Source organism: Gopherus evgoodei, chromosome 9 (assembly GCF_007399415.2).
Source record: "Gopherus evgoodei ecotype Sinaloan lineage chromosome 9, rGopEvg1_v1.p, whole genome shotgun sequence".
NCBI lineage: Eukaryota > Metazoa > Chordata > Testudines > Testudinidae > Gopherus > Gopherus evgoodei.
In genome coordinates this window covers 4,432,856-4,456,925 of record NC_044330.1, presented here as the reverse complement: position 1 = coordinate 4,456,925, position 24,070 = coordinate 4,432,856, and the positions used below count along the sequence as shown (strand labels likewise).

At 48.5% G+C, this 24,070-nt stretch overlaps 1 protein-coding gene across 1 annotated transcript in view; it reads left to right on the top strand.

Annotated features, from left to right (window-relative positions):
• The window catches only part of TPRG1 (tumor protein p63 regulated 1), an 80,410-nt gene that overhangs the window by 27,286 nt on the left and 29,054 nt on the right, over positions 1-24,070 (top strand). The window contains exon 4 of the mRNA XM_030575289.1: positions 4,271-4,447. Coding sequence (XP_030431149.1) covers positions 4,271-4,447 — 177 coding nt within the window. The remainder of the gene's footprint in view (positions 1-4,270; positions 4,448-24,070) is intronic.

Here is a 24,070-nt window from a genome sequence, read left to right as displayed (position 1 = left end):
GCGTTTGGATGACTGAACAACGTCTCTGTAATCGATCTATAGCCATCCCCATCTACAACTCCTCAGAGTCTGCACCCGGGTGTTAGCGCTGTCCTTTCCCCCCAGGGGTCAGTATCTCTTTGTGTGCCTGTAAGAACACTATATCTGAAGGGGGGGCACATGACTCCCCAGGTTTTCTCAGCTCCTAATCCTTGTGGGTGACTGACCTCTCTTGGGGGTTCATGGCACCTCACCCACACACTTGAGTCCCCCACCTCGGTCACCTCCCCTATGGCCATTCCCAGGTCTCCTAGCCCAGGGACCAACACACACTGGCCTGCTAGTGCCCTGATTTCAGACATGATGTTAACGTCTGGTGGCTGGGCCATGACAGCATCCAGGGAATACCTCCTGTGGCCAGAATGAATGTATAGCGGGTGCGTGGCTCTGATAACAATTAAATGCATCATTTTCCTATGAGCTCCCTATGATGGAAACGTGTGTTGAGCTAATGGCTACCTTGGTCTTTATTACATGGTTTCCCAGGGCAGATGAATATGTAGAGAGATTATATACAGTAGTGACCTCGATGTTCACTTTCTAAGCTCAGAAGGGACCATTGTGATTATCTAGTCTGACCTCCTGTGTAATACAGGCCAAAGAACATCACCCCTTGATTTCTTCATTGAGCCCAAGAACTTGTGGTGAAGCTAGAGCAGGGGTCGGCAACCTTCCAGAAGTGCTGCGTCGAGTCTTCATTTATACACTCTAATTTAAGGCTTCGCGTACCAGTAATACATGTTAAAGTTTTTAGAAGGTCTCTTTCTATAAGTCTATAATATATAACTAAACTATTGTTGTATGTAAAGTAAATAGGTTTTTTAAATGTTTAAGAAGCTTCATTTAAAATTAAATTAAAATGCAGAGCCCCCTGGACCGGTGGCCAGGACCCGGGCACTGTGAGTGCCACTGAAAATCAGTTTGCGTGCCACCTCCGGGTTGTCTACTCCTGAGCTAGAGTGTCTATTTTGGACAGACACCTAATTGTGATTTAACAATTCCAACCGGTGGAGAATTCATTACATCCCTAGGTAAATTGTGCCCATAGTTAATGACCCACAGCATTAAAAATCAATCTCTGTCTGTCTATTTTATCTAATCTTAATCTTATCCATCTACATCTCATTTCCCATTTGAATTTGTCTACCTTTAGCTTCTAGCCACTGCAGTTATGCCTTTGACTGCTAGGTCATGGAGCCTTTCAACCTCGGTACCGTCTCCCGCTAGAGGTATTTATAGACTGGGATCAAGTCACCTCATATACTTCTCTTCAGAAAGCTAAAGAGATTGAGATCCTTAAGTGTCGCACTGAAAGGCCTACAGGCAAATGATGTGTTATATTGGACCAGTTGTCCATCAAGTGCAGTATTTGCCAACCATCAGTGGCCTCTGTCTGAAGCTTAAATATACATCTTTAAAAGTGGTTCTGGCCAGGGTAGTTATTTAGTTGATAGACCAAAAGCATCTCTCAATTTATTCTGTCAGTCATAGGTGCTGACTTCCTCTCTGCCCAGTGGGTGCTCGACTCCCTACTGCACGGGGCTCTGCCCATGCCCCACCTCTTCCCACCCCTGCACGGCCCTTACCCCGCCCCCATTCCACCCCTTCCCAAAAGTCCCTGCCCTCTTCCTGCCTTTTCCCACCCAAGTCCTGCCCCTTTCCCACCCCCAAATCCCCACCCCTGCCCTGCCTCTTCTCTGTCTCCTCCCCTGAGCACACCATGTCTCCGCTCCTCCCCCTCCCTCTGGGAAAGTCCTAAGTGCCGCCAAACAGCTGTTAGGTGGCAGGGGTGTGTGTGTGGGAAGCACTGGGGTGGGGGAGGAGCAGGAATGCAATGTGCTGGGGGGGAGAAGGAGATGAGATGGGGGGAGCTTGGCTGCCGGTGGGTGCTGAGCACCTGCTAATTTTTCCTCGTGGGTGCTCCAGCCCTAGTCCTAGTGGGTGCCTATGCTGTCAATTAACCCTGATGAATCACAAATCAGGATTGCCCCACGGGGGGAAGAAGGGTACCTGTCTGCTCCAGAGCTCCTGAGAGCTCAGGGAACAGATACTCTTGTGTATAGTGTATGAATGGGGTTTTCTTGTGTGTGCACATTTCCTCACCCTTAAGCTCTCAGATGCCATGGTGATAATCGATACAGAGTAGAATAGGTTGTATCCGAGTCTGTCTTAGCACCTCGACCCGGAGAGTCGCCAGTGTTACCCAGGATCAAAGCTCACTGGGAAGCAACTAGGTCTGGCTCAGTAATTGCAAGTAGATAAGTGCAGTCAGCTTCTTGCAGCAAACTTCTCTTTGCAAAGTTTTTTGTTGCTTACTGTGGCCAGTTGGTGGCAGCACAATGCAGTTTGGCTCAGCCTCCTTAAATTCTGCTCTGCTAATTTAGACCTGCCTCTGGTTATTATAGTCCTGGGGGATCCACAACCTGGAGTGGATGCACTTCAGTGACATCCCTTAATGGGATTTTTTTTAAAGCTCATTTTTATTCTATGCTAGAAAGAGAATCTGCTACAAAATCATCCAAACTAAAATCAGCATAATCACTAACAAAATCACAGGACTTGGTGGTGATGGGGGACTTCAACTACGCAGACATCTGTTGGGAAGATAACACAACAGGCACAGATTATCCAATATGTTCTTGGAATGTATTGGAGACAAGTTTTAATTCAGAAAGTGGAGACAGCCACCAGGGGAGAGGCTGTTCTAGATTTGATTTTGACAAATAGGAAGGAACTGGTTGAGAATTTGAAAGTGGAAGGCAGCTTGGGTGAAAGTGATCATGAAATGGTCGAGTTCATGATTCTAAGGAATGGTAGGAGGGAGAACAGCACAATAAAGACAATGGATTTCAGGAAGGCAGCCTTAGCAAACTAGGGAGTTGGTAGGTAAGATCCCACAGGAAGCAAGTCTAAGGGGGAAAACAAAAGAAGACTGTTGGCAGATTTTCAAAGAGACTAGTGGGGCAGCTTCCCCACTCTGGCATGGAAGGGGTTAGAGCAAGTCAGAGAGGCTGTGCAGAGCCCCTGCCAATCATGGAAGGTCTTATTGGGAGCCACTCAAGTGGAGGCTTAAAAGCAGCCGATCAGGGCCAGGCTGGGCCCTATAAGAAGGCTGGAGGGGACTGGGCTTGATGACCTCTGGAGGGCCCTTCCAGTTCTGTGATTAGCTCCCCAGCTGACAGAGGTGTTTGAGTGGCAAGGCCTTTTCCCTGCCAGTCTGTAAAGTGGCTGACCTATGAAATTGCAGAGCACGGACGTAAAACAATTCACAGACCGTCCTTTGGGGGTGGAGCTCGGAACGGAATATTCCAAACGCCCAGAACTTCCTTCCCATCAGTCCTTCCTTTTTGTCGGACAAAACGAATGTTTTACTGAGTGATCGTGGCTAACTGGATTCTCAAGACACAGATCATTAAAGCTGGTTTACTAATTACACTTGTGGTTTTCCCCTGGTACAGATCTTAATAAGCGGTGAAATGTTGTAGTCACCTTTCGGAGAGGCTTTAAGGGGGGCAGGGGAGAATCTCTCTGCACTGCCTCCTAGTGGACACAAAATGCATTCCTTCTGCAAAAGTTAGTGAACGGTATGCTCAAGAGATGTAACGGTTGCAAACGTGCCCCCAAGCTGATCCCTGAGGTTTCCAAGCCAGGATGCAGACTGTTCTTTTTATTTTAATTATTATTTCAAATTACAAAAAAAAAACAGCTTTCTATTTTCCCACATAGGAAAGTCCTACACAACTGAATAGGGATTAAACCACCAGGGGCCTATAGGAATTGCTCTGAAAGCCAGGGCCGGCTCCAGGCACCAGCGCAGGAAGCAGGTGCTTAGGGCGGACAATGGTAAGGGGCGGCACATCCAGGTCTTCGGCGGCAATTCAGCGGCGGGTCCCTCAGTCCCTCTTGACGGGAAGGACTGGCTGCCGAATTGCCGTGGAAGAATGAAGCAGTGTGGTAGAGCTGCTGCCGAAATGCTGCCGATCGTGACTTTATCCATTTTATTTTTTACTTCGCTGCTAAAAAAGCTGGAGCCGGCCCTGCTGAAAGCCTAGGGACTTGTCCATCCTTAGGCATTGGTGTAGACATATCTGGGCCATTTCAAATTTCAGTGCTGGTTATTTATGCAAGCCAAGGTTGGATTCCTGCTCTGATCTTCAGTAATCAGCACAACCTGCTCGCCTCCCTCAGTGGCGTGGAGTGTCACTGCCTGAACTCTCTGCTTTGTCCCCAGGGTAGATCACTGGAACAACGAGAGGGAGCGTGTTGTAGTGATCACAGACGCCAACCTCCTGGTCTGCAAATATGACTTCATAATGCTCAGCTGCCTCCAGGTGCAACGGATCCCCCTGAACTACATCGACCGTATCTGCTGTGGCCAGTTCATCTTTCCTGAGAGGTCCCTGGACAAGTGAGTACCAACAGCAGCCAGAGGCAAGGCTTGGGGAGGAATTGAAGCCCCTTTGCTGAGCTGAAATCTGTTGTCTCCCTGTTGTTTCCTGTGTCCCCCTGATGATCTGGGATCTCTCCAAGGCAGTGAGCAATGGAGATCCCTCCCAGCACAGCGTGCGGTGTGTGGGGTGAGAAAACGTTGGAGCAGTATGATTTGATGGAACGTTTGGGATGATGCTGTTACCAAATGAGCGGAGGGGAGGGAGGGGAAGGAGGCAGGCAAGCTGATCCCGTGAAGCCTCATCCTAGAAATATGGGGGGCGAGGTCCCGCTCTCCTGTTGCTCCTCACTTCACACCCCAAAGACAGAAGTTGGGGAGAGGCTGAGAGAGAAGGAACCCCAGGTGATGGATGTTAGTCACATCATTTTGTGCATAATTGGAAGGGACTCAGATACTGCAGCGATAAGGGCAGTATCAGACCCTACACAGAACAGAGTAGCCAGACCCAGAGGCAGTGAACAGCATGCCCAAGATTTTAGCTTATCCTGGTAGCACAGGGAGGCCCCACAACCTAACTACCAGGAGGAGGCATGCCTGGTTCAGAGACACACACAGCTGGGCCTGGCACTGCCCTCCACCAGTACAGAATTGGTGGAGCTGCTCAGATGGACTATGACTTAGAGGCAAGGTGTTCGGGTCCAGTATGCTGAAAGTCAAACCCTTGCGGAGATGGGCCTGAGCTGTGAAATTTGGATCCACATCTGAACTCTGCCGGAGCATCGCCGGGCTCCCCCGCCGTCCAGTGTGAACTCTGCCGGAGCCTCGCCGGGCTCCCCCGCTGTCCAGTGTGAACTCTGCCAGAGCCTCGCCGGGCTCCCCCGCCGTCCAGTGTGAACTCTGCCAGAGCCTCGCCGGGCTCCCTCGCCATCCAGTGTGAACTCTGCCGGAGTGTCGCCGGGCTCCCCCGCCGTCCAGTGTGAACTCTGCCGGAGCGTTGCCGGGCTCCCCTGCCATTCCAGTATGAACTCTGCCAGAGCATCGCCGGGCTCCCCCGCCGTCCAGTGTGAACTCTGCCAGAGCCTCGCCGGGCTCCCCCACCGTTCCAGTGTGAACTCTGCCGCAGCGTCACCGGGCTCCCCCGCTGTTCCAGTGTGAACTCTGCCGGAGTGTCGCCGGGCTCCCCCGCCGTTCCAGTGTGAACTCTGCCAGAGCGTCGCTGGGCTCCCCCGCCGTTCCAGTGTGAACTCTGCCGGAGTGTCGCCGGGCTCCCCCGCCGTTCCAGTGTGAACTCTGCCAGAGCATCGCCGGGCTCCCCCACTGTTCCAGTGTGAACTCTGCTGGAGCCTTGCCGGGCTCCCCCGCCGTTCCAGTGTGAACTCTGCCAGAGAGTCACGGACTCCCCCACCGGTCCAGTGTGAACTGTGCCGGAGCCTCGCCGGACTCCCCCACCATTCCAGTGTGAACTCTGCCAGAGCGTCGCCGGGCTTCCCCGCCGTACTAGTGTGAACTCTGCTGGAGAGTCACTGGTCTCCCCCGCCGTTCCAGTGTGAACTCTGCCGGAGCGTTGCCGGGCTCCCCTGCCGTTCCAGTGTGAACTCTGCTGGAGCATCGCCGGACTCCCCCGCCGTTCCACTTTCAGGTTGATCTCTCGTTTTTATCCCCGAGCTGTCTCTCCAACATGGGTTGGCTGTGCTGAACTCAGGTGGCCTGTAGGATGGTGCCAGCTGGGGGAGAGTTATGCAATGCTCCGAGCTTTTCTCCTTGAGCTCGGGGAAAAGGTCAGAGTCCTGCTGGGAACAATCCTGCCATAATCTCACGTGAAATGTGCATTTGGCTCCCTATAAAACAAGTATAACTAATGATGGGAGAGCTCCCTGCAGCATCCCAGCGGCGCACCCCCTCCAGCACCTTCCCTGAGTTTTGTGAGGGTTATGGCCGGTATCCTCCCCTGTAATGATGTTCTGATGCTAGTGATATCACGCTCTGCTTCAGGAACTCATCACAATACAGCCTCTGCTGAAGGTAATTACTGTGCGTCTTATGAATGGCTGCATGTGAATGTCTGCTCACACTGCTGACAGCAGCAAGTCCCAACACATCGTGCATACCAGGCACTTAACAGCCTCTGTTTTATTTGTTCCAATGGCTCGTTGCCTTGCGCCTCGTTTTGCTTCCCTGGCTCTGTTGGGTGTTTGGTTTTGCAGAGGCCGGAGTTCAGGTCTTTGATGCAGAGTTTGGGCTGGGACGGTGGCTTTGATTCGCTCTGTTTCCATTGCTGTTGGGAGGATTAAAGGGAGCCCTTTCCAGCATTACAGCATGGGACCATCTGTGATGCGGTGACGAGTTCCTGTTCTGAGATGAGAAAATGTGCCCGAGAGCCTCAGGTCACTCTGAGTCCAGTGCAGCCTTGCTGAGTTACACCAGGAGGGGGTTTTCCAGCATTATTGTTTTCCCGGTGTCCCCAGCCCATTGAATAACCTGCGTTTGGGCACTGCGCATCCTAGCCCTGACCAGAAGTGCTCTGATCGCTGGACCATGGAGCTTTTCGGTGCTTCTCTGCAGCCAATCTCCAAACCTTCCATCGTTATCCTATGGCAGCATCCACAACTACCAGTCACTGCCTGTTTCCTGACACTGGGGCCTACCTGTGGCTAACCACAGCATGCCAGCCTGCCCTCTGATGATCCCTTACCGCTCCGTAGACCTGCTCTGCTCCTTTCTTTTGCAGGGGCTGTTGCTGATTAGTTTGATTAGTTTGACACGATTTGTTCTTTACAAATCCAGGGAATAGCCAGCATGGATTTGTAAAGAACAAATCGTGTGAAACTAATCTGATAGCGTTCTTTGATAGGATAACGAGCCTTGTGGATAAGGGAGAAGCGGTGGATGTGATATACCTAGACTTTAGTAAGGCATTTGATACAGTCTCACATGATATTCTTATAGATAAACTAGGAAAGTACAATTTAGATGGGGCTAGTATAAGGTGGGTGCATAACTGGCTGGATAACCGTACTCAGAGAGTAGTTGTTAATGGCTCCCAATCCTGCTGGAAAAGTATAACAAGTGGGGTTCCGCAGGGGTCTGTTTTGGGACCGGTTCTGTTCAATATCTTCATCAACGATTTAGATGTTGGCATAGAAAGTACGCGTATTAAGTTTGCGGACGATACCAAACTGGGAGGGATTGCAACTGCTTTGGAGGACAGGGTCAAAATTCAAAATGATCTGGACAAATTGGAGAAATGGTCTGAGGTAAACAGGATGAAGTTCAATAAAGATAAATGCAAAGTGCTCCACCTAGGAAGGAACAATCAGTTTCACACATACAGAATGGGAAGAGATTGTCTAGGAAGGAGTATGGCAGAAAGAGATCTAGGGGTCATAGTAGACCACAAGCTTAATATGAGTCAACAGTGTGATACTGTTGCAAAAAAAGCAAACGTGATTCTGGGATGCATTAACAGGTGTGTTGTAAACAAGACACAAGAAGTCATTCTTCCGCTTTACTCTGCACTGGTTAGGCCTCAACTGGAGTATTGTGTCCAGTTCTGGGCACCGCATTTCAAGAAAGATGTGGAGAAACTGGAGAGAGTCCAGAGAAGAGCAACAAGAATGATTAAAGGTCTTGAGAACATGACTTATGAAGGAAGGCTGAAGGAATTGGGTTTGTTTAGTTTGGAAAAGAGAAGACAGAGAGGGGACCTGATAGCAGTTTTCAGGTATCTAAAAGGGTGTCATCAGGAGGAGGGAGAAAACTTGTTCACCTTAGCCTCCAATGATAGAACAAGAAGCAATGGGCTTAAACTGCAGCAAGGGAGATTTAGGTTGGACATTAGGAAAAAGTTCCTAACTGTCAGGGTAGTTAAACACTGGAATAAATTGCCTAGGGAGGTTGTGGAATCTCCATCTCTGGAGATATTTAAGAGTAGGTTAGATAAATGTCTGTTAGGGATGGTCTAGACAGTATTTGGTCCTGCCATGAGGGCAGGGGACTGGACTCGATGACCTCTCGAGGTCCCTTCCAGTCCTAGAGTCTATGAATCTATGATCTCCACCCAGCTGAGAGCAGGAAGGCCCTTGGCAGGCAGACACCCTCAAGGGGGTCCATAACTCAGACTATGCTGCCTGTGTCCTGGCAGGGTAGCTAGAGGGGCCGCACTAAGGAGAAAGGGGAACAGCTCCCAATTCACTGCAAAGAGAGGGACTCTGTGTTCAGCACCATTATCCATCCAGGCTGAGCTGGTGCCTGGCTCTGTGTGCAAGAGAGAGGAGGGAATGAAACTGCTTCCCTCACCACACCAATCCCGCTAGCGCTGCAGGCGATTCTGGCTTGTGTCCCTGGAGCATGTGACTCTGGGTTCAGTTCCAGCTGTTGTGGTGAAGTTCTGCATGGCTGTGACGTGCCACCCAGGGGGACAGTGAAGTGGGAGGGGGGCTGGGTTTGTTGAACTACAGTTCCCCCGTGCTGGCTGTTCCTCCTCCCAGAGAAGCCAGTTATATCTGGCCTCTCCTCTCAGAAGACCATGTTCCTCGCTACGTTTCCCCTAGAATGTCGGTGCAGAGCTACAGTGTAATAACGGCCCCCTCCATTGTCTGGGCACTGGTCTTCCATGTTCACGTGGCTGTGCCACACCATGGTCACCCTCTGTGAAGACAGGAGCTTGCTGCTTGCTGACGGTGTTTTCTCCTGAGTCAAGTGGTGGAGGCCTGTAGTTACGGTGCTGAAGTTCACTGCTTGGGTCCTCTTTGTCCACTCATGTCTGCGGCCATGGTGCTGTGCACTGCTGCGGCCCAGAGGTGGCTGCATTTTGGTGTTGTGCAAAGTGCTTTCTATGTGTCTCTATGTATGGTACTGAAGTTTCGAAAGCACTTTGAGATCTGTATGGATGAAAGGTGCTGCAATAAATACAAGCTAATGTTGTTATTAGAAATAACATCACTGAGGCTCAATTAAAATAACCACCAGTCTTCGAATTTGCTCCCTTGGGGCCACAGAGGAAATGAATTTGGCTGACTTCCTCTAGCTCTGTTTCTTTTGGACTACTTTTAAAGCAGGGACTGGGCCAGATCCTGAGCTGGTGCAAATTGGCACTGATGTCAGTGGAACCTGGTTAGTGTGCACCAGCTGAGGATATGGCCAAAAGAGGCTGCTAAATGTTAGTATATGGAGGAAGCTGAGTTAGCTGAGACCTGACTGCAGCAGCTTTTAACAACATCTTCAATCTGAGGTGGGGTCAGAAAGCCTGAGACCTAAGCAGTGTGTGTTCCATCATTGCTCTCAGCTGGCAGCTCTTTACACAAGCATCAGGTCGAAATTGGCTTTCATCTCGGGTGGATTCCACTGGGCTTGTGTCTGTCTGTGTTCTAATCACCACTCCAACTGTGCTGGTCTGAAATGCTTGCAAAACCCTTTTCCCGGCTGCTTCAGCAGCAGCATCTCCCGTCCAGACTCTCTAATTATGAGAAGCAGGGAGCATACAGCAGGGTGCGTGGACAACTCCAAGGAAGACAACGGGCTGGTTCCGTCCCTTCCCTTGTCCCCTGCCAAACTGGCTTTGCCAATATTTTAGCTGCTCTACCACTAAGATTAGCTGCTGTAAGGAGATGTCCAGGTGCCTTCTGAGCATTATTCATTTGAACTTTGTCAGAGTTCAGTCCATTGAAGTCAATGGCAAAACACTCTGGAAACGCAGCAGAAGGATTTATCTAACATAGAGGGGATCCAAATCAGGCCCTGTAGATTTTGCCATGCAGTTTACACAAGTGTTTTTAAAGCTATTAATTTAGCAAGAGTCTCTCAAAGAAAACAATACACCTGAAATGCTGGAAGATATTTACTGTCAGACTGTTGATCTGTGCAAGTCACTGCACCCAGGGGCATAAGGCAAGAGGAGAAATGTTAAAATGCAAAGAAGGAACAGAATAAAGGAGTAAAATATTCTTTCTCTCCCCTTCTTTAATGTGTCATCATTCCTGTTCTTAGCTGTAATTTCTACCCAAGGATTGTCTCTGGAATTTAGCAGGGCATTTGGGAACTGAGATATTCTCTGCCACTATACCACTTCTGGGACTTCCATAGAGTTTATACAGCCCTGTAAAGTTGTGGTGGGTGAGAGAAGTCTGCTCTTTGGCTTTTGATTCCAAATCAACAGGACTTCAAGTAATATGTGTAACCCATTTTCCCCCCTCTGCCGTTTTACAATATGCACCAATCCCCCAGTGCCACTAGGTGGTGGAGCAGAGCAGATATGCTTTGGGTTAGTGAAAAACGTTACCTTTCTGCCATGGCTTCAGGTTTCATTGGTGAGATCACACTTGTATCTGGTGGTTTGCCAGGGTCCTAACCCTTCATCTTTCAGTTGTTTAAAGTTTGGCTGGACCAGAGGACATTTGTGCTGCAAGTTGAGGGCGAAAGAAAAACATCCAGAATAGGAGGATTTGAAAGAAGACTGCACAGCCGCCAGTCAGAATCCCCAATGTAATCTTCTTTTATTTGCAGAAAATGGGCTGTAAATCTGCAGCTGCACATTTCAGAGGTCTGCTTTACATAGGAAAGTTGCACCAGTTTAACTGAAATCCAATTTAAACCACCATTGAAGCCAAAGGCAAAACTCCCTTCAAAGAAGCCAGAACTTCACCCTGAACAATGCTGTGTACTGGTTTGACTTCAGGAAATTATAATCTGGTTCTTAGCTGAGATTCAGGCTGGAACTGTGGATACAATGAATGTCCCAAGAAGAGACCATTTCCCTCCTGAGCCTTCATAGGAGATTAGAGTTGGAAGAGACCTCAAGAAGTTATCTAGCCCAACCCCCTGCTGAAAGCAGGACCAATTCCCAACAAAATCATCCCAGCCAGGGCCTTAGAAACCTCTAAGGATGGCAATTCCACTACCTCTGTGGGTAAGCTATTCCAGTGCTTCACCACCCTCCTAGTGAAATAGTTTTTCCTAATATCCAACCTAGACCTCTCTCTCTGCAACTTGAGACCATTGCTCCTTGTTCTGTCATCTGCCACAACTAAGAATGGCTGAGCTCCATCCTCTTTGGAACCCCCCTTCAGGTAGTTGAAGCCTGCTATCAAATCCCCACTCACTCTTCTTTTCTTCAGACTAAATAAACCCAGTTCCCTCAGCCTCTCCTCATAAGCCATGTGCCCCAACTCTCAACTAATTTTTGTTGTCCTCCACTGGACTCTCTCCAATTTGTCCACATCTTTTCTGTAGTGGGGGGCCCAAAACTGGACATAGTACTCCAGATGAGGCCTCACCAATGTCGAATAGAGGGGAATGATCACGTCCCTCGATCTGCTGGCAGTGCTCCTACTAATGCAGCCCAAGATGTCATTGGCCTTCTTGGCAACAAGGACACACTGTCGATTCATATCCAGTTTCTCATCCACTGTAATCCCCAGGTCCTTTTCTGCAGAACTGCCACTTAGCCAGTCGGTCCCCAGCCTGTAGCAATGCATGGAATTCTTCCGATTCTTCCAGTGCATTTGTCCTTGTTGAACCTTTTTTGCCCAATCCTCCAATTTGTCTAAGTCACTCTGGACCCTACTCCTACCCTCCAGTGTATCTATCTCTCCCCCAAGCTTAGAGTCATCCACAAACTTGCTGAGGGTACAATCCATCCCATCATCCAGATCATTAATAAAGATGTTGAACAAAACAGGCCCCGGGACCGACCCCTGGGGCACTCTGCTTGATACCGTCTGCCAACTAGACATTGAGCCGTTGATCACTACCTACTGAGCCCGACAATCTAGCCAGCTTTCTATCCACCCTATTGTCCATTCATCCAATCCATACTTTTTTAACTTGCTGGTAAGAATACTGTGGGAGACCGTATCAAAAGCTTTGCTAAAGTAGAGCTGTCCTGGCCCAGTTTACGGTTTCAGATTGAAACGTGAGATGCTCTGTCTTGTGGTTTGAGTCTAAAGCAGGGGGCACATTTGATGGTTAGCGGTGAATTCTGCATTGAGTTTCTTTGGGGTTGCTTGAGACCCAGAATTCAAGGCTTGCGACATGAAACTGATTGAGGTAATGAGGGGAAGAGGGCGGTAAGAAGTTCTCTCTGGGAACTGAAAACACCAAGTGTTGCTGAGCTCCAGACCAGGCCTGCTCTGCCGCTGCTCCATTGCATCTCCACGAGTGGGCGCACCGACACCGCATTAGCAGCAAGTTGTGCCCTGCCTGCAGCTTTCCCTCAAACCACGGCCAAGTCACCCACACAACAGGGTGTTCAGGCCATGCATTCCTAGATCACCACATAGCTGGGCAACTGCTACAAGGTTGCACAGTTGTTAAACATGAAGCAGGAACAGGCAGGAAAAAAAGCATCTGCTCAGCTGGCTGGTTTATTAACTCCTGAGGAGAAGGACCAGAGTGACAGACAGCTGGGCGAGGACTAGACCTTAGCTGTGTTTGAGATAAGAATGCAAAGCTCGGAGCCGGAGAGTATTGAAGATGCTGCTAAGGGGTCAGTGCTGGGGGAGCTGCTGCTCAGTGAAATGTGACAAGCAGCAAAGCTACTTCTTATTCTCTTGGCTACAATGAAATTAGGTCATGCTTCTTTCCCTTCCCAATAGCCATGAGGCTGGTTTATTTGGCCACAGGCCCCAGTGTCTTTTGGTAGTGCAAGGAATGTAGCTAACAGCCACTGAGTGTTGTGTTTTGCGTTTGCAAAGGGGCAGTGCTGGGAAGAGGGAGTTGTTTCAGTGGCAAAGGGGAGATGCAGTGAATTGGATGCCTCTGCCCTCCACTTTGCTTTTTTGCAGAGGGACAGGTGGACGGTGGCTAAGAGGAGGCTAGAGATCACATAATGTTCTTGAGCGTGTAGCACTCGTTATGAAGACAAAACGATAATGGTTACCTAGCTCCCACTCTTCATCCAAGTGCTTTACAAAGGTGGGGAACACTAGGTATGGTCAGACTCCAGCTGCTTATGGGGAAACTGAGGCACAACAGGACTCAGTGACTTGCTGCAAGTCACACACAGAACCCAAACCTTCAGAGCATTGTTCTGCTCTTACTCCGAGGCCATGCTCCTTCCGTGGAGACTGGCAGTTGTGCAAATTTAACACCGACAGACCCTGGTCATTGGTGGGGGGATCAAACCAGGGACCTCAGTGCATGACCCTCTACCGCGTGAGGTAAGAGCCACTGGCTGCTAGCTAAGGCTGCAGAGCAGATTCATTAATCTTCTCTCTCCCTCTCCCTCTGTCTTGGTGCCACTAGATGGGACAGAACACCACATCCAGGAGATGTGTGGGTTATAAGAGGAAGCCTATGGCTTCCCTGACTCCACTGGGTTTTGGTCAGTATTGTAGCAGGTGAGTGGGTTACCTAGGCTGTTGGCAGACTGTGGAGTGGCCATTCCTGTACGCTAGCAGGGTATCAAATAAGAAGCTGTCATGTTCACTGTGGGGCTCGCCCTGGCCTTCTCCGCTTTGGGGAACTTTTCTCTGAATCGGAGCTGAGGGGTCCAAAGAGGCAGCAGGTCATTACAGCTGACTGTACTGCTTGAGAGAGACAACTCATTGTTCCTGGGGATTATGCCCCCAGGTTGTGTCATGAAGGCAGGGCCCGAGCAGTTCCATGATGCGGTTCCCCCTTCCTTCAGGCCCACTGGAAGGACGCTGTGCAGCCAGGGCCTGTGTAGGGAGAGGGGCTAGGGATGGGGCAACACGCATCGATGTGTCCCCAACTTCCTGCCACAGTGATTCTCTAAAACCTGGGCTTGTGTTATCTTTCTCACTGGGCCCCCGCCGCAGCGACAATCCCCATTTGTGGGGCTGAGGGAGTCACAGAGCCCAGGTGGAGATGTGGCGTCTTTGTCTCCCCAATAGCTGCATGGTCTGAGGGGATCTGCAAACCCCCGAAGAGAACAGTGGGGGGGGGCGTCATGAGCGAACTGTCCGTTCTGCTCCTGGTAGAGGGGGCAGAGCCATTGCCCTGGTACCAGGACACCTTGTCAGCATTTGTGACCATCTCCTCATGGGTGGGGAAGGGTCACTATCCCCACTTTGCAGAGAAGGAATTGAGGCCTGGAGAGGGGACATGACATGCCTGGCGTCACACAGGGGTGTTTGTGGCTGAACTGGGAACAGACCCCATGTTGCCTCAACCCAGCACCCTGGCCACCGGTCGGCAAAGTGCGCTGGCAGTGGTGAGGGGGTCTCTGTTCCATCATTCCTATGCAGAACGGAGCTGGAGCAAGGCCTCCCAGCAGGCTCTGCAGTGTCTCTTCTATTCTTGGGAGTGCAGGATGTCAGGAGAGGGCTTGCTCCCATAGTTTGCCTGGCTGGAGCCCAGCGGCTCTTCTCATGAGGTTTTGACTGAGTCCCACCTGCGCAGCTTGACTTGTGGCCACCCCGTGACTCCTTCTTGCATCTGGACCCTGCCAAGAAGGGCTTGTGCAATGATCAGCCCTCACCGAGTTCAGCTCCTGCTCCGAAGGGGATCATGTTCCCCTGCATACCACGGCCAATAGGGCAGGAAAAGAATTCTTCATAGTTTCTGATGACCTTGCCTCGAGGGGCGACGTGCCAAGCATGCCCCATGTTTTCTCAGGGTGGGGTGCTGTCCACCACTGATGCCCAGCGAGGCGTGATGACAGGGCTGAATGCATGCCGGGATTGCCAGGGCAGGGGCTGGCGGTCCTGAGGGGGGAGTATCCCAAATGCCACAATCCTGTTATTTCGGGCAAAGGAAGGAGACAGAGCCAAACCTGTCACAGCTTCATCCATTCTATGTCCTCAGCAGGAATATTTTGCTATCACTGGGGGTCTGCCCAGCTTGGGACTTCACTAGTAACTGACCCGAGGGACCGAAATGTACCCAACATGGAGCCAATGGCAGATGCTGTCCTCCATCTTTGAGCCCCGGAGCTCTGGTCCCCAATATGTAAAGCTCCTATATTGAAGTATCACATCCCAGAGCTCCAGGACTGGGTTTTGGCCACCCTTCATCTCATGAAGCCTCCCCCCACGGACATACATAGGTCCCCTTTATACAGTCTCACCCAGCTCTTCCGTTTTCAAAACATAAGGTGAATGCCACCTAAGCCTAGTAACCATGGCGATGGAGGTACAGGTCGACAGGCTGTGTCTGCCTGTTGGTTTTCCACATTGCAGGCCAGCCAGTTCCTGCCTGTACATGGGCAGTCGCTCCCAGAGCAGATGGGAAATTAACAAGCGTATTGATAAGTAGCAGTTATTTAGCTCTTTCCATTTGTACATCTCCAAGGGCTTCAAGAAGGAATGTGATAAATACAGACAGGTAAACTGAGGCACGAGGAACTGGTGCAACTTGCCCCAGATCACACAGCGAGTCGGGGCAGAAATGGGCTTAAAACTGACATTTCTTGATTCTTAGCATATGTCTACACGGGAATTAAACACCTGGGGCTGGCCTGTGCCAGCTGACTCAGGCTCACAGGGCTCGAGCTAAGGGGCTGTTGAATTGCAGTGTAGACGTTTGGGCTCAATCTGCAGGCCGAGCTCTGGGACCCTCCCACCTCACAGTGTAGACACACCCCAAGTCTGTGCCTTAACCACAAGACCATGCTTCTCCCCTTAGGACTAGAGAGGAAGAGAGTGTGTGCTCGTGTGCACAATACTGGGTACAGGGACTGCTCCCTGATTCCTCCCCTGGGGCACAGGGTCCCCCAAGTCGGTAGGGAGTAGGAGGAGGCTGCACCTTGTCATACACTGACCAACTGCATGGAGGGGATGGGTGACAAGTATGTTCAAGGGGTGTAGCTGTTTGTACGCTCTTCCGCTCCTGAGGCAGCTCTGCCCTGCCTCGGACGTGAGTGTCAGATGCCACAACGTGAGGTGCGAGGCAAGGGAACAATCAGCCTCCCTGCCTTGTAGGGTTTTTTTAAAGTACCCAGCACCGAAGGTGAAAATTAAACTCTCAGGCCGTGGGTTTTCCACCTAACTCCAGCTCCTTTCGAGTGAGTCATTTGTCCTCTCCTCCCTTTTCAATCAGCAGCTCAGCCCAGCCCTGTCTTTGCTGTAATTGTCCTTCTGGATCAGACTGCCGCACCAGGTGCAGGGATCGCAGTGGGAGCAGTTTGGCAGCTGGAACTGTAAGAGGGAATGAGATCTGTGTGCAGCATGCATCCAAGTGGCTTCTTGCTTAACAGCTTTCCCTGGAGTCTCCAGCTCTTCCCGACAGCTCTAGGTCTCCTGGCTGAGCTGGGACAGAGCAGAGCACATGGTGTGCCCGCTGAATCGCCAGGCCCAGCCTGTGAAGGATGTAAACTCTCCCACATGGGAAGAAAAGGACGAGAACAAGCTTATCAGCATTTTCATCCCCATTCTCCTGGATCCTCTCCAAGTTGTCAGTGCCCCCTTCTGCAGTTAGCAGAGTACAGTGCCCATTAGTATTCCAGTTACACCTAAGAACCCCGGTCACGGACCAGGGCTCCATTGCACATGTAGCAAAGACAAAAGACCCTGTCCCATACCCAGGGAGCTCACAATCAACCTGCCACACGGGATGCATGAGGCGACCAGAGCAGGCAAATGGGATGGGATGACCTGGGAGGATAAGTGGATAGTAAACCCAATAATTTAGCTGCAAAGCAGGAATCACAGTGTTCGGTTTGTTTAACCAGTGCCAGACAGGAGCGATCCATAGGCGTCCCAGTGGAGGGAGGTTTTGAAGGAGAATTTAAGAGAGGATGATGTGGTAGCTTTACAAATTTTGATGGGAAGTTTTTCCCTGCATGGATGCAAGCCTGGAGGTGTCCTAGGGGAAATGGACAAAAGCCTGAAACTCAAACTTTACCAACCCCATAAATGCAGCTACTTCTGTGGTGGAACACTGTGGCAACCCTATATAATTCTTTGAAGAAGAATGCTGCATCCAACTGAAAGAGCAGGGGGTATAAGAATAGGCAGCATGTGTCCCTGGGTTGAGCTTTGGGCACCATGTTACACAGGGGTGCAGCTAGATGGAAAGCCCAGCACAACCTGAAGGATGCCAGCTCTGGTGCCAGTCCTAACTAATGCTCTAGGTTAAGTATCATTAGCTGTTTTCCAAGTAGCTGGAGCTCAGTTCTGCTCTGCCTCTGGGTCAGTAGTGATCACACTGCTGCGTAGTTATTCAGGTGAAATAATCTGCGTGAAATGAGTTGGTGGTTTCCCTTTGGCCAAATATTCACAGTACTGATCCCCCTCTGTCACCAGCCAGCATCATGTTATAAGTCTCAGCTGAGAGACCACGATCTGAATGAGACGTGGCGCCTGGATATCCTCTCATGCCTAGGTTAGGCCCCTGCACAACAGGGTGGGTCGTATGGGGGCGAAATATCCACTGACGATGCATGTTGCATGGATAAATGGAGAATCTAGAGTCTCCAGAGCTGTTGATCTTGTTTTGATTTCACTTGAAAGATTGTTTCCAACTCTTCGCCCATCTCTGAGAGAGAGAGAGAGAGAGAGAAGGAGGAGGGGCTTTTGTGTAACTATTTCCATGGCCAGTCAATTCAGCACTTCCCTGAGCAAAGTTCGGCTGCTGATTTGATTACACTGGTTGTGCCTTAGCATAGAGAATACCACAAGTAGGTGGTATTCTCCAGGCATCTGAAGAAGTGGGTTTTTTACCCATGAAAGCTTTTGCCCAAATAAATCTGTTAGTCTTTAAGGTGCCACCAGACTCTGTTATGTTTGTGGATACAGACTAACACGGCTACCCTCTGATACACAAGTAGGTTGTTATCCCTTCCTGGGAAGATCAATGGTGAGCAAGGTGAAGGACGCCAACGTCCCAAATGCAGACCACATCAAAATATGGTCCACTATGAACCACATCTGCACATCACATAGCAGCTGCACCTACCTTATCCAGAAATGAGGAATGAGATGCATTGCTATTGGGACTGCAGAATGCACTTCAAACGGTGGAACACGTCGTCAATCAAAGATCCCAGACGAGCATATCTGTGCCATCCACTCTATGTCAACCGAAGCAACCAATTGGGTTGTCAACCTAGACTTGGACATCTGATGTGCTGTTTTGAAGCCATATGAAAGAAGAAAAAGATTTGTATGGAGGAGAGAGCAAGAGAGTGGTGTATAATGTATGTGTGAAGGAGTATGTGTAATTGCTGATTTCATAAAAGACTATTCCCTTGAATTTCTCCTGGGCACCCCAAGGGAAACTCTTTCCAAAGTTTGTATTCGATTTCTCAGGGCAGGTACACACAGCTGGCCCTTTTCTTTCACACAACACAACAATCCTCTCAGCGAAAGGTTCCTTTCCTCTTGGCTCAGGGAGTGGTGGAATGAGGGACAGATCTGAGGATAATTAATATTTTCTGTGTCTGAAGAGTGAAAGTCCTGTCTTGGTCGACCAGCCAAGCTCCAGCCAAAGTACTCGCCCGTTGTAGTTGTGAGTTTTACTACCAACGCCCTACGTGTCTAGGCTGGTTGCGGGGGCTGATGCCGTACGTGTGGAATTTTTGTGGCTGTTTGCTATTGTTCTGATGAAAAGAAAGAATCTGGCCATACAATAAAGAGGAAGCTTTATGTTTCTCATGCCCGCCTGGAGATGAATGCTTTGGGAATGAGTTTAATGAAGACTTTACCTGGTCTTCACAGCCTTATTTGAAAGCATTACAGATGAAACCGTTTTTTCCCTGAAGGATTCAAAGACCTGGAGGATCTGTAAAGGGAGATGGAACATTTTGGGTCTTGATCCAGATCTGATCTGAATTTAGCCCATGGCCCGTGGCAGAGCCAGGAACAAAACCCTGGTGTCCGGTCTAGGGGTCTATCCATTAGACCATGCGGCTGCCTCCATATTCCACCTACGTGACCTGAAAAGTGATGGACTGACAGCCCCTGGGTACAGACGTTCCTGATTAGATACTGGGGGTGGTATAGGGCAGTTTGCCACATTCCATTAACAAGCCCGAGAGATCCTCTCTAGTGAAGAAGCATATGTGTTGTCCATTGGAAATCCACTCTGTGGCCTCTGCTGAGACTCATCTGTCAGTTAAGAGGGGGAGAACTCTGATGGTAACAATTACCCACTGGGAAAGGATCTGAGAAAGCATCACCTTGTTTGACATGAGCTTCCATCAGAACTGGGAACAGCTTTCAGTGCCTACTAACTTGGTCATGGATTTGAACCTAGCTGCGGGGGAAGATGCTCTGAAACTCTCTTGCTTTCGAACACTTGATTTTGCAGACTGTAACCCCTAACACAGCACTTTCGATGTGTGAGGGTGAGACTGCTCAGCATGGGCAGGCACTGAGCCATCCAGCAGCAGAGGGTGAAAGTGGTGCAGGTGAGGAGGAAGGATGGATGCCATCGGCAGAATAAGGCTGCTGCCCTCAATTAGCCCACATGGAAGTCCCATTTGAAATAAAAGCACAGCAAGTCTCTCAAGAATTCCCTCTTGGGCCTTGGTGAATTTATGAAGTGGGACCGCAGTGTAGCTTCATTTCCTGAAGTGTCAAGTGGGTCATAGTGGCTGCCTGCTCAGTTGGTGTTTTTCTTAGGAATTCTTTGCAGCAACTGGAGTACAGTGTGTTCCTATCAGCTCTTGATGGACACTTAATAAGAATGATCTGAAAGGCCAGGGAAACTTCAGTTCCTCAAGATGAACAGTGTCTGATCACGTTCTCCTGGGTGGCTTGGTTTGTTTTAAACCCACAGCAAAAGAGAACATTGATCTAGGACCAGACCCTACAAGGTACCAGGAGTTCCCGTGGGATGCTCAAAGCCCTTGACGTCTGTCCACTTTGGGCAGGGGGGAGGGTTTGAGGACGCGGACCATCCGGCAGGATTGAGCCCCCAGCGGATCCTGGAAAATGGGAATCATGGAGAAGTTGTTCACTGACTGCAGCATCGCCATCTCTCACAATTGGATGACCAGTCGCACAATATGGGCTGTTTTCCCTTGAAGCCCTAGCTCCTGGGGGCAATGGATTATGGGAGAATCGCAGCTTCCAGAAACAAAAGGAAGTTTTAGCCATTGTGGTTGAGGAGGAAACCCTGAAAATGTGGCCCAAGGGCAATCTAAAGGCTCAGTGCAAATATTAACTAACTGTACAGCTCAGGACAGGGAGGTGGGCAAGTCAGAACCCTCTAGGTTATTGACTCCACATGAAAGTTAAAGGTTTCCTTTCCTTTTTGCCATTTGTGATGTGTGTTTACCTTCTGAATTTCACTCAGCTTCCACTCTGAAATTGGGCTGCTCAGTTCTGCATTCTGCTTATCGCCTGTTTCCTTTCCGGCTCTCATTCACTTGCACAAGACTGTTGTATTTGGGTTTCTAGCACTGCAGGTGGGGGAAAAGACCCAAAGTAATGTAGTTGAAATATGTCCTTTTCATGACAAAACTGTTTCTAGGTATGTTAGCTAATATAATTATCACCCTCTAAATTTTGAATCCTAAACTGCTTCCCAACACCCCTTAAAGGGTGTGTTCCTATCTGTGGCACAGATGATGCTGGGGCATAGCAATGCAGACAGATATGTTTTAAATTGAAAAAAAAAAAAGGCCTGGTTTGAACTGGATCTGCAAGATGCTGCAGCAGCCTTCTCCTTAGGGAGACAAGTAACTGCCCTGATCACAGGTACAAGCGTCACAGAAAATACATGAGCAGATACTGCACATCAGCTCAGCGCCCCTCTATCTTGGTGCATTATGGCAGTGTGGAAATCCATGGGAAATCATCTGATCATACTTTGGAGCCCTAAATACTATACACTGCAGTGAGATGCTGGAGTAAATTAAACTTTACAAGGGCAGTCTGACGCAGTGAAGAAATTAATTACTTAACTTTTACTCTTCAGTCATCTATTTGTGTGTGTGTGTTGGAGGGTAGTAAGTTGTATTTCTAATCACATTTAATTTATGTAGCATGTCATTCTAAAGAGTCATATTTGTTTTCTTAAAAAAAAAACCACCAAAAATCCTCCCATCAAACAATTAGCAGCAAGGGCATTGCTTCTGCATTGCCTGGCACCTTGTGCAGTCACATACACAAGTCAAAGTGAGTGCCAAGCAGGTGTAAGATAAAAGAATCAAGTCCTTGTTTTTCACAGTGCAATAAATGCATGGCTGTCTAGTCCTTCACAATTTTCACTAGGGCCATTCAGAACATTTTTTAATTAAAGGGAAATCATTCATTAGCTGTTAGCAGTATAGGGCATATGACATGCAGGTCGGTAGTTTTGATTTTTACTTCGTACAGGGCAGAGGTGTGTAAGCTTGCACATGGATACACAATGCAGACTGGTCATTTCAACATTTTATTTTGCAAGTAATGCCTTCACCACCCCTTGTTCCTATACTTACCATTTTAAAGAGGATTCTTGGAACTGAGGAAAGTGAGGATTTCTGAGCTTCACTAATATTTATATTTCTTTCTGGACTGGCACCCCAGATAGTCTTTGTCCATGAACAACTTAGAAATGACTCCCTGTGGCACTAGTCAATGCTGTTTTGGGCTTTAGCCAACTGGGGCCCTTGAGAGCATCTCAAAGAACTCACTTGTCCTCTCCTAGCTGAAACAGCTGAGAGGTTTAGATAGTCCTACTCATATGGAGGCACCTATCTGACACAGTATGAAGCAAAAGTTTAAAATTAATTTTAGCTGTTTAAACACTGTGCAAACCATATGGCTATCTAGCAACTAAAGGGCTAATTATCTTAGATTTGATGTATACGGTCGAAATGTGAATTGCTATTTCTGTTGTTTAGAAGGATCTGATAACAGGAAAATGTGACATATTGTTGCATCTAATGTTCTTGCCTTCACCTGTGTTTAGTTGGATGATAGAGCTGAGTCTGTAGAGAAACTGGAGATCTGCTTTAGGAGACCACTAAAAAGATTGATTAGATATCGTACTGTTTGGACTTTCTTCTTCTGTTTATAGAAGTTCTGCATTTTGTTAAGAAAGTGTGAGTATGGAATAATATCACAAAATGAGATTCATCTGAGAGAAAGCCAAGCTAATACTGCTAGGGAAATGTCAGCTGGAATGCTTATATGATAGCCACCAAGAAGATGGTGAGTGTGTGTGACGCTCACACTTAATGGGAAAGGGAAGGGAAATCTGGGAAACAATAATGGTGAAACACCTAGGGGTGACAGTGGATAACAAATCAGATGGAAATTTGCAGAACTGTACATAGCAATAAAGACCAATGTAGTTTTGAGCTGCATGAGTCATGCAAAGAGGTAACAGATGTTCTGCAGAGCTATGCAATGTGCCTGCACCTGGACCATTACACTAAAACCTGGACATCCTGCTGCCACTAGAGATATTGACAATTGGAGGGAGTTTAACTTGTGGAAGGCATCTGATGGGTACATTTCAAAACCCTATTGGGAACGAACTCCATATTGCCAACCTCATGTGTTCAAAAATCCATGAGTCAGGCCCCCCAAAATCATGAGATTAGATTAAATGTCATTGGATTAACCCCCACATCCTCAAAATAATACATTTTATGAATGTAAGAACAGCCACACTGGGTCAGACCAAAGGTTCATGTACCCAGCATCCTGTCTTCTGACAATGGCCAATGCCAGGTGATTCAGAGGGACTGAACAGAACAGATCATCATCAAATGATTCATCCCCTGTTGCTCATTCTGAGCTTCTGACAATCAGACGCTAGGGACACCATCCCTGCCCATCCTGGCTAATAGCCATTCATGGACCTATCCTCCATGAACTTATCTCGTTCTTTTTTTAACCCTGTTATAGTCTTGGCCTTTATAACGTCCTCTGGCAAGGAGTTCCACAGATTGACTGTGAAGAAATACTGCGTTATGTGAAGAAATACTTCCTTTTGTTTTCTTTTAAGCCTGCTGCCTATTAATTTCATTTGGTGACTCCTAGATCTTGTGTTATGAGGAGGTGTAAATAACATTTCCTTATTTACTTTCTCCACACCAGTCATGATTTTATAGACTTCTATCATATCCCCCCTTAGTTGTCTCTTTTCCAAGCTGAAAAGACCCAGTATTATTAATCTTTCATATGGAAGCAGTTCCATACCCTAATCAATTTTGTTGTCCTTTTCTGAACCTTTTCCAATTCCAATATATCTTTTTTTGAGATGGGGTGACCAGATCTGCACACAATATTCAAAATGTGGGTGCACCATGCATTTATATAGCGACAATATGATATTTTCTGTTATTATCTATCCCTTTCCTAATGATTCCCAACATTCTGTTCACCTTTTTGACTGCCGCTGCACACTGAGTGGTTGTTTTCAGAGAACTATACAGAATGACTTCAAGATCTCCTTCTTGAGTGCTGCCACTCAAGAGGTTTTTCTCTTTAGTTTCAAGTTTCTGAATCTTTAGGTTACAATCAGGTCACATTTTAACACCTTTCTCCAACCATGAGGGCTAGAAACTTACTTCCTTAAAATGAAAGCCGAGATTATTGTGATATAACATGACTCCCAGAGCAGGGGCTTTAAACAAAACACCCAATATCATGAGACTCATGATAAAATCGCACTGCATACTGTAGGAAATCATCCTGCCCAGGCCAAGAGGTAGACTAGCTAGGCTAACTACCACTTTCCTTCTCTGATTTCTGTGCTTTGTGATTCTCATTGCATTATAGCATCTAAGGAGGCAGCATTAGC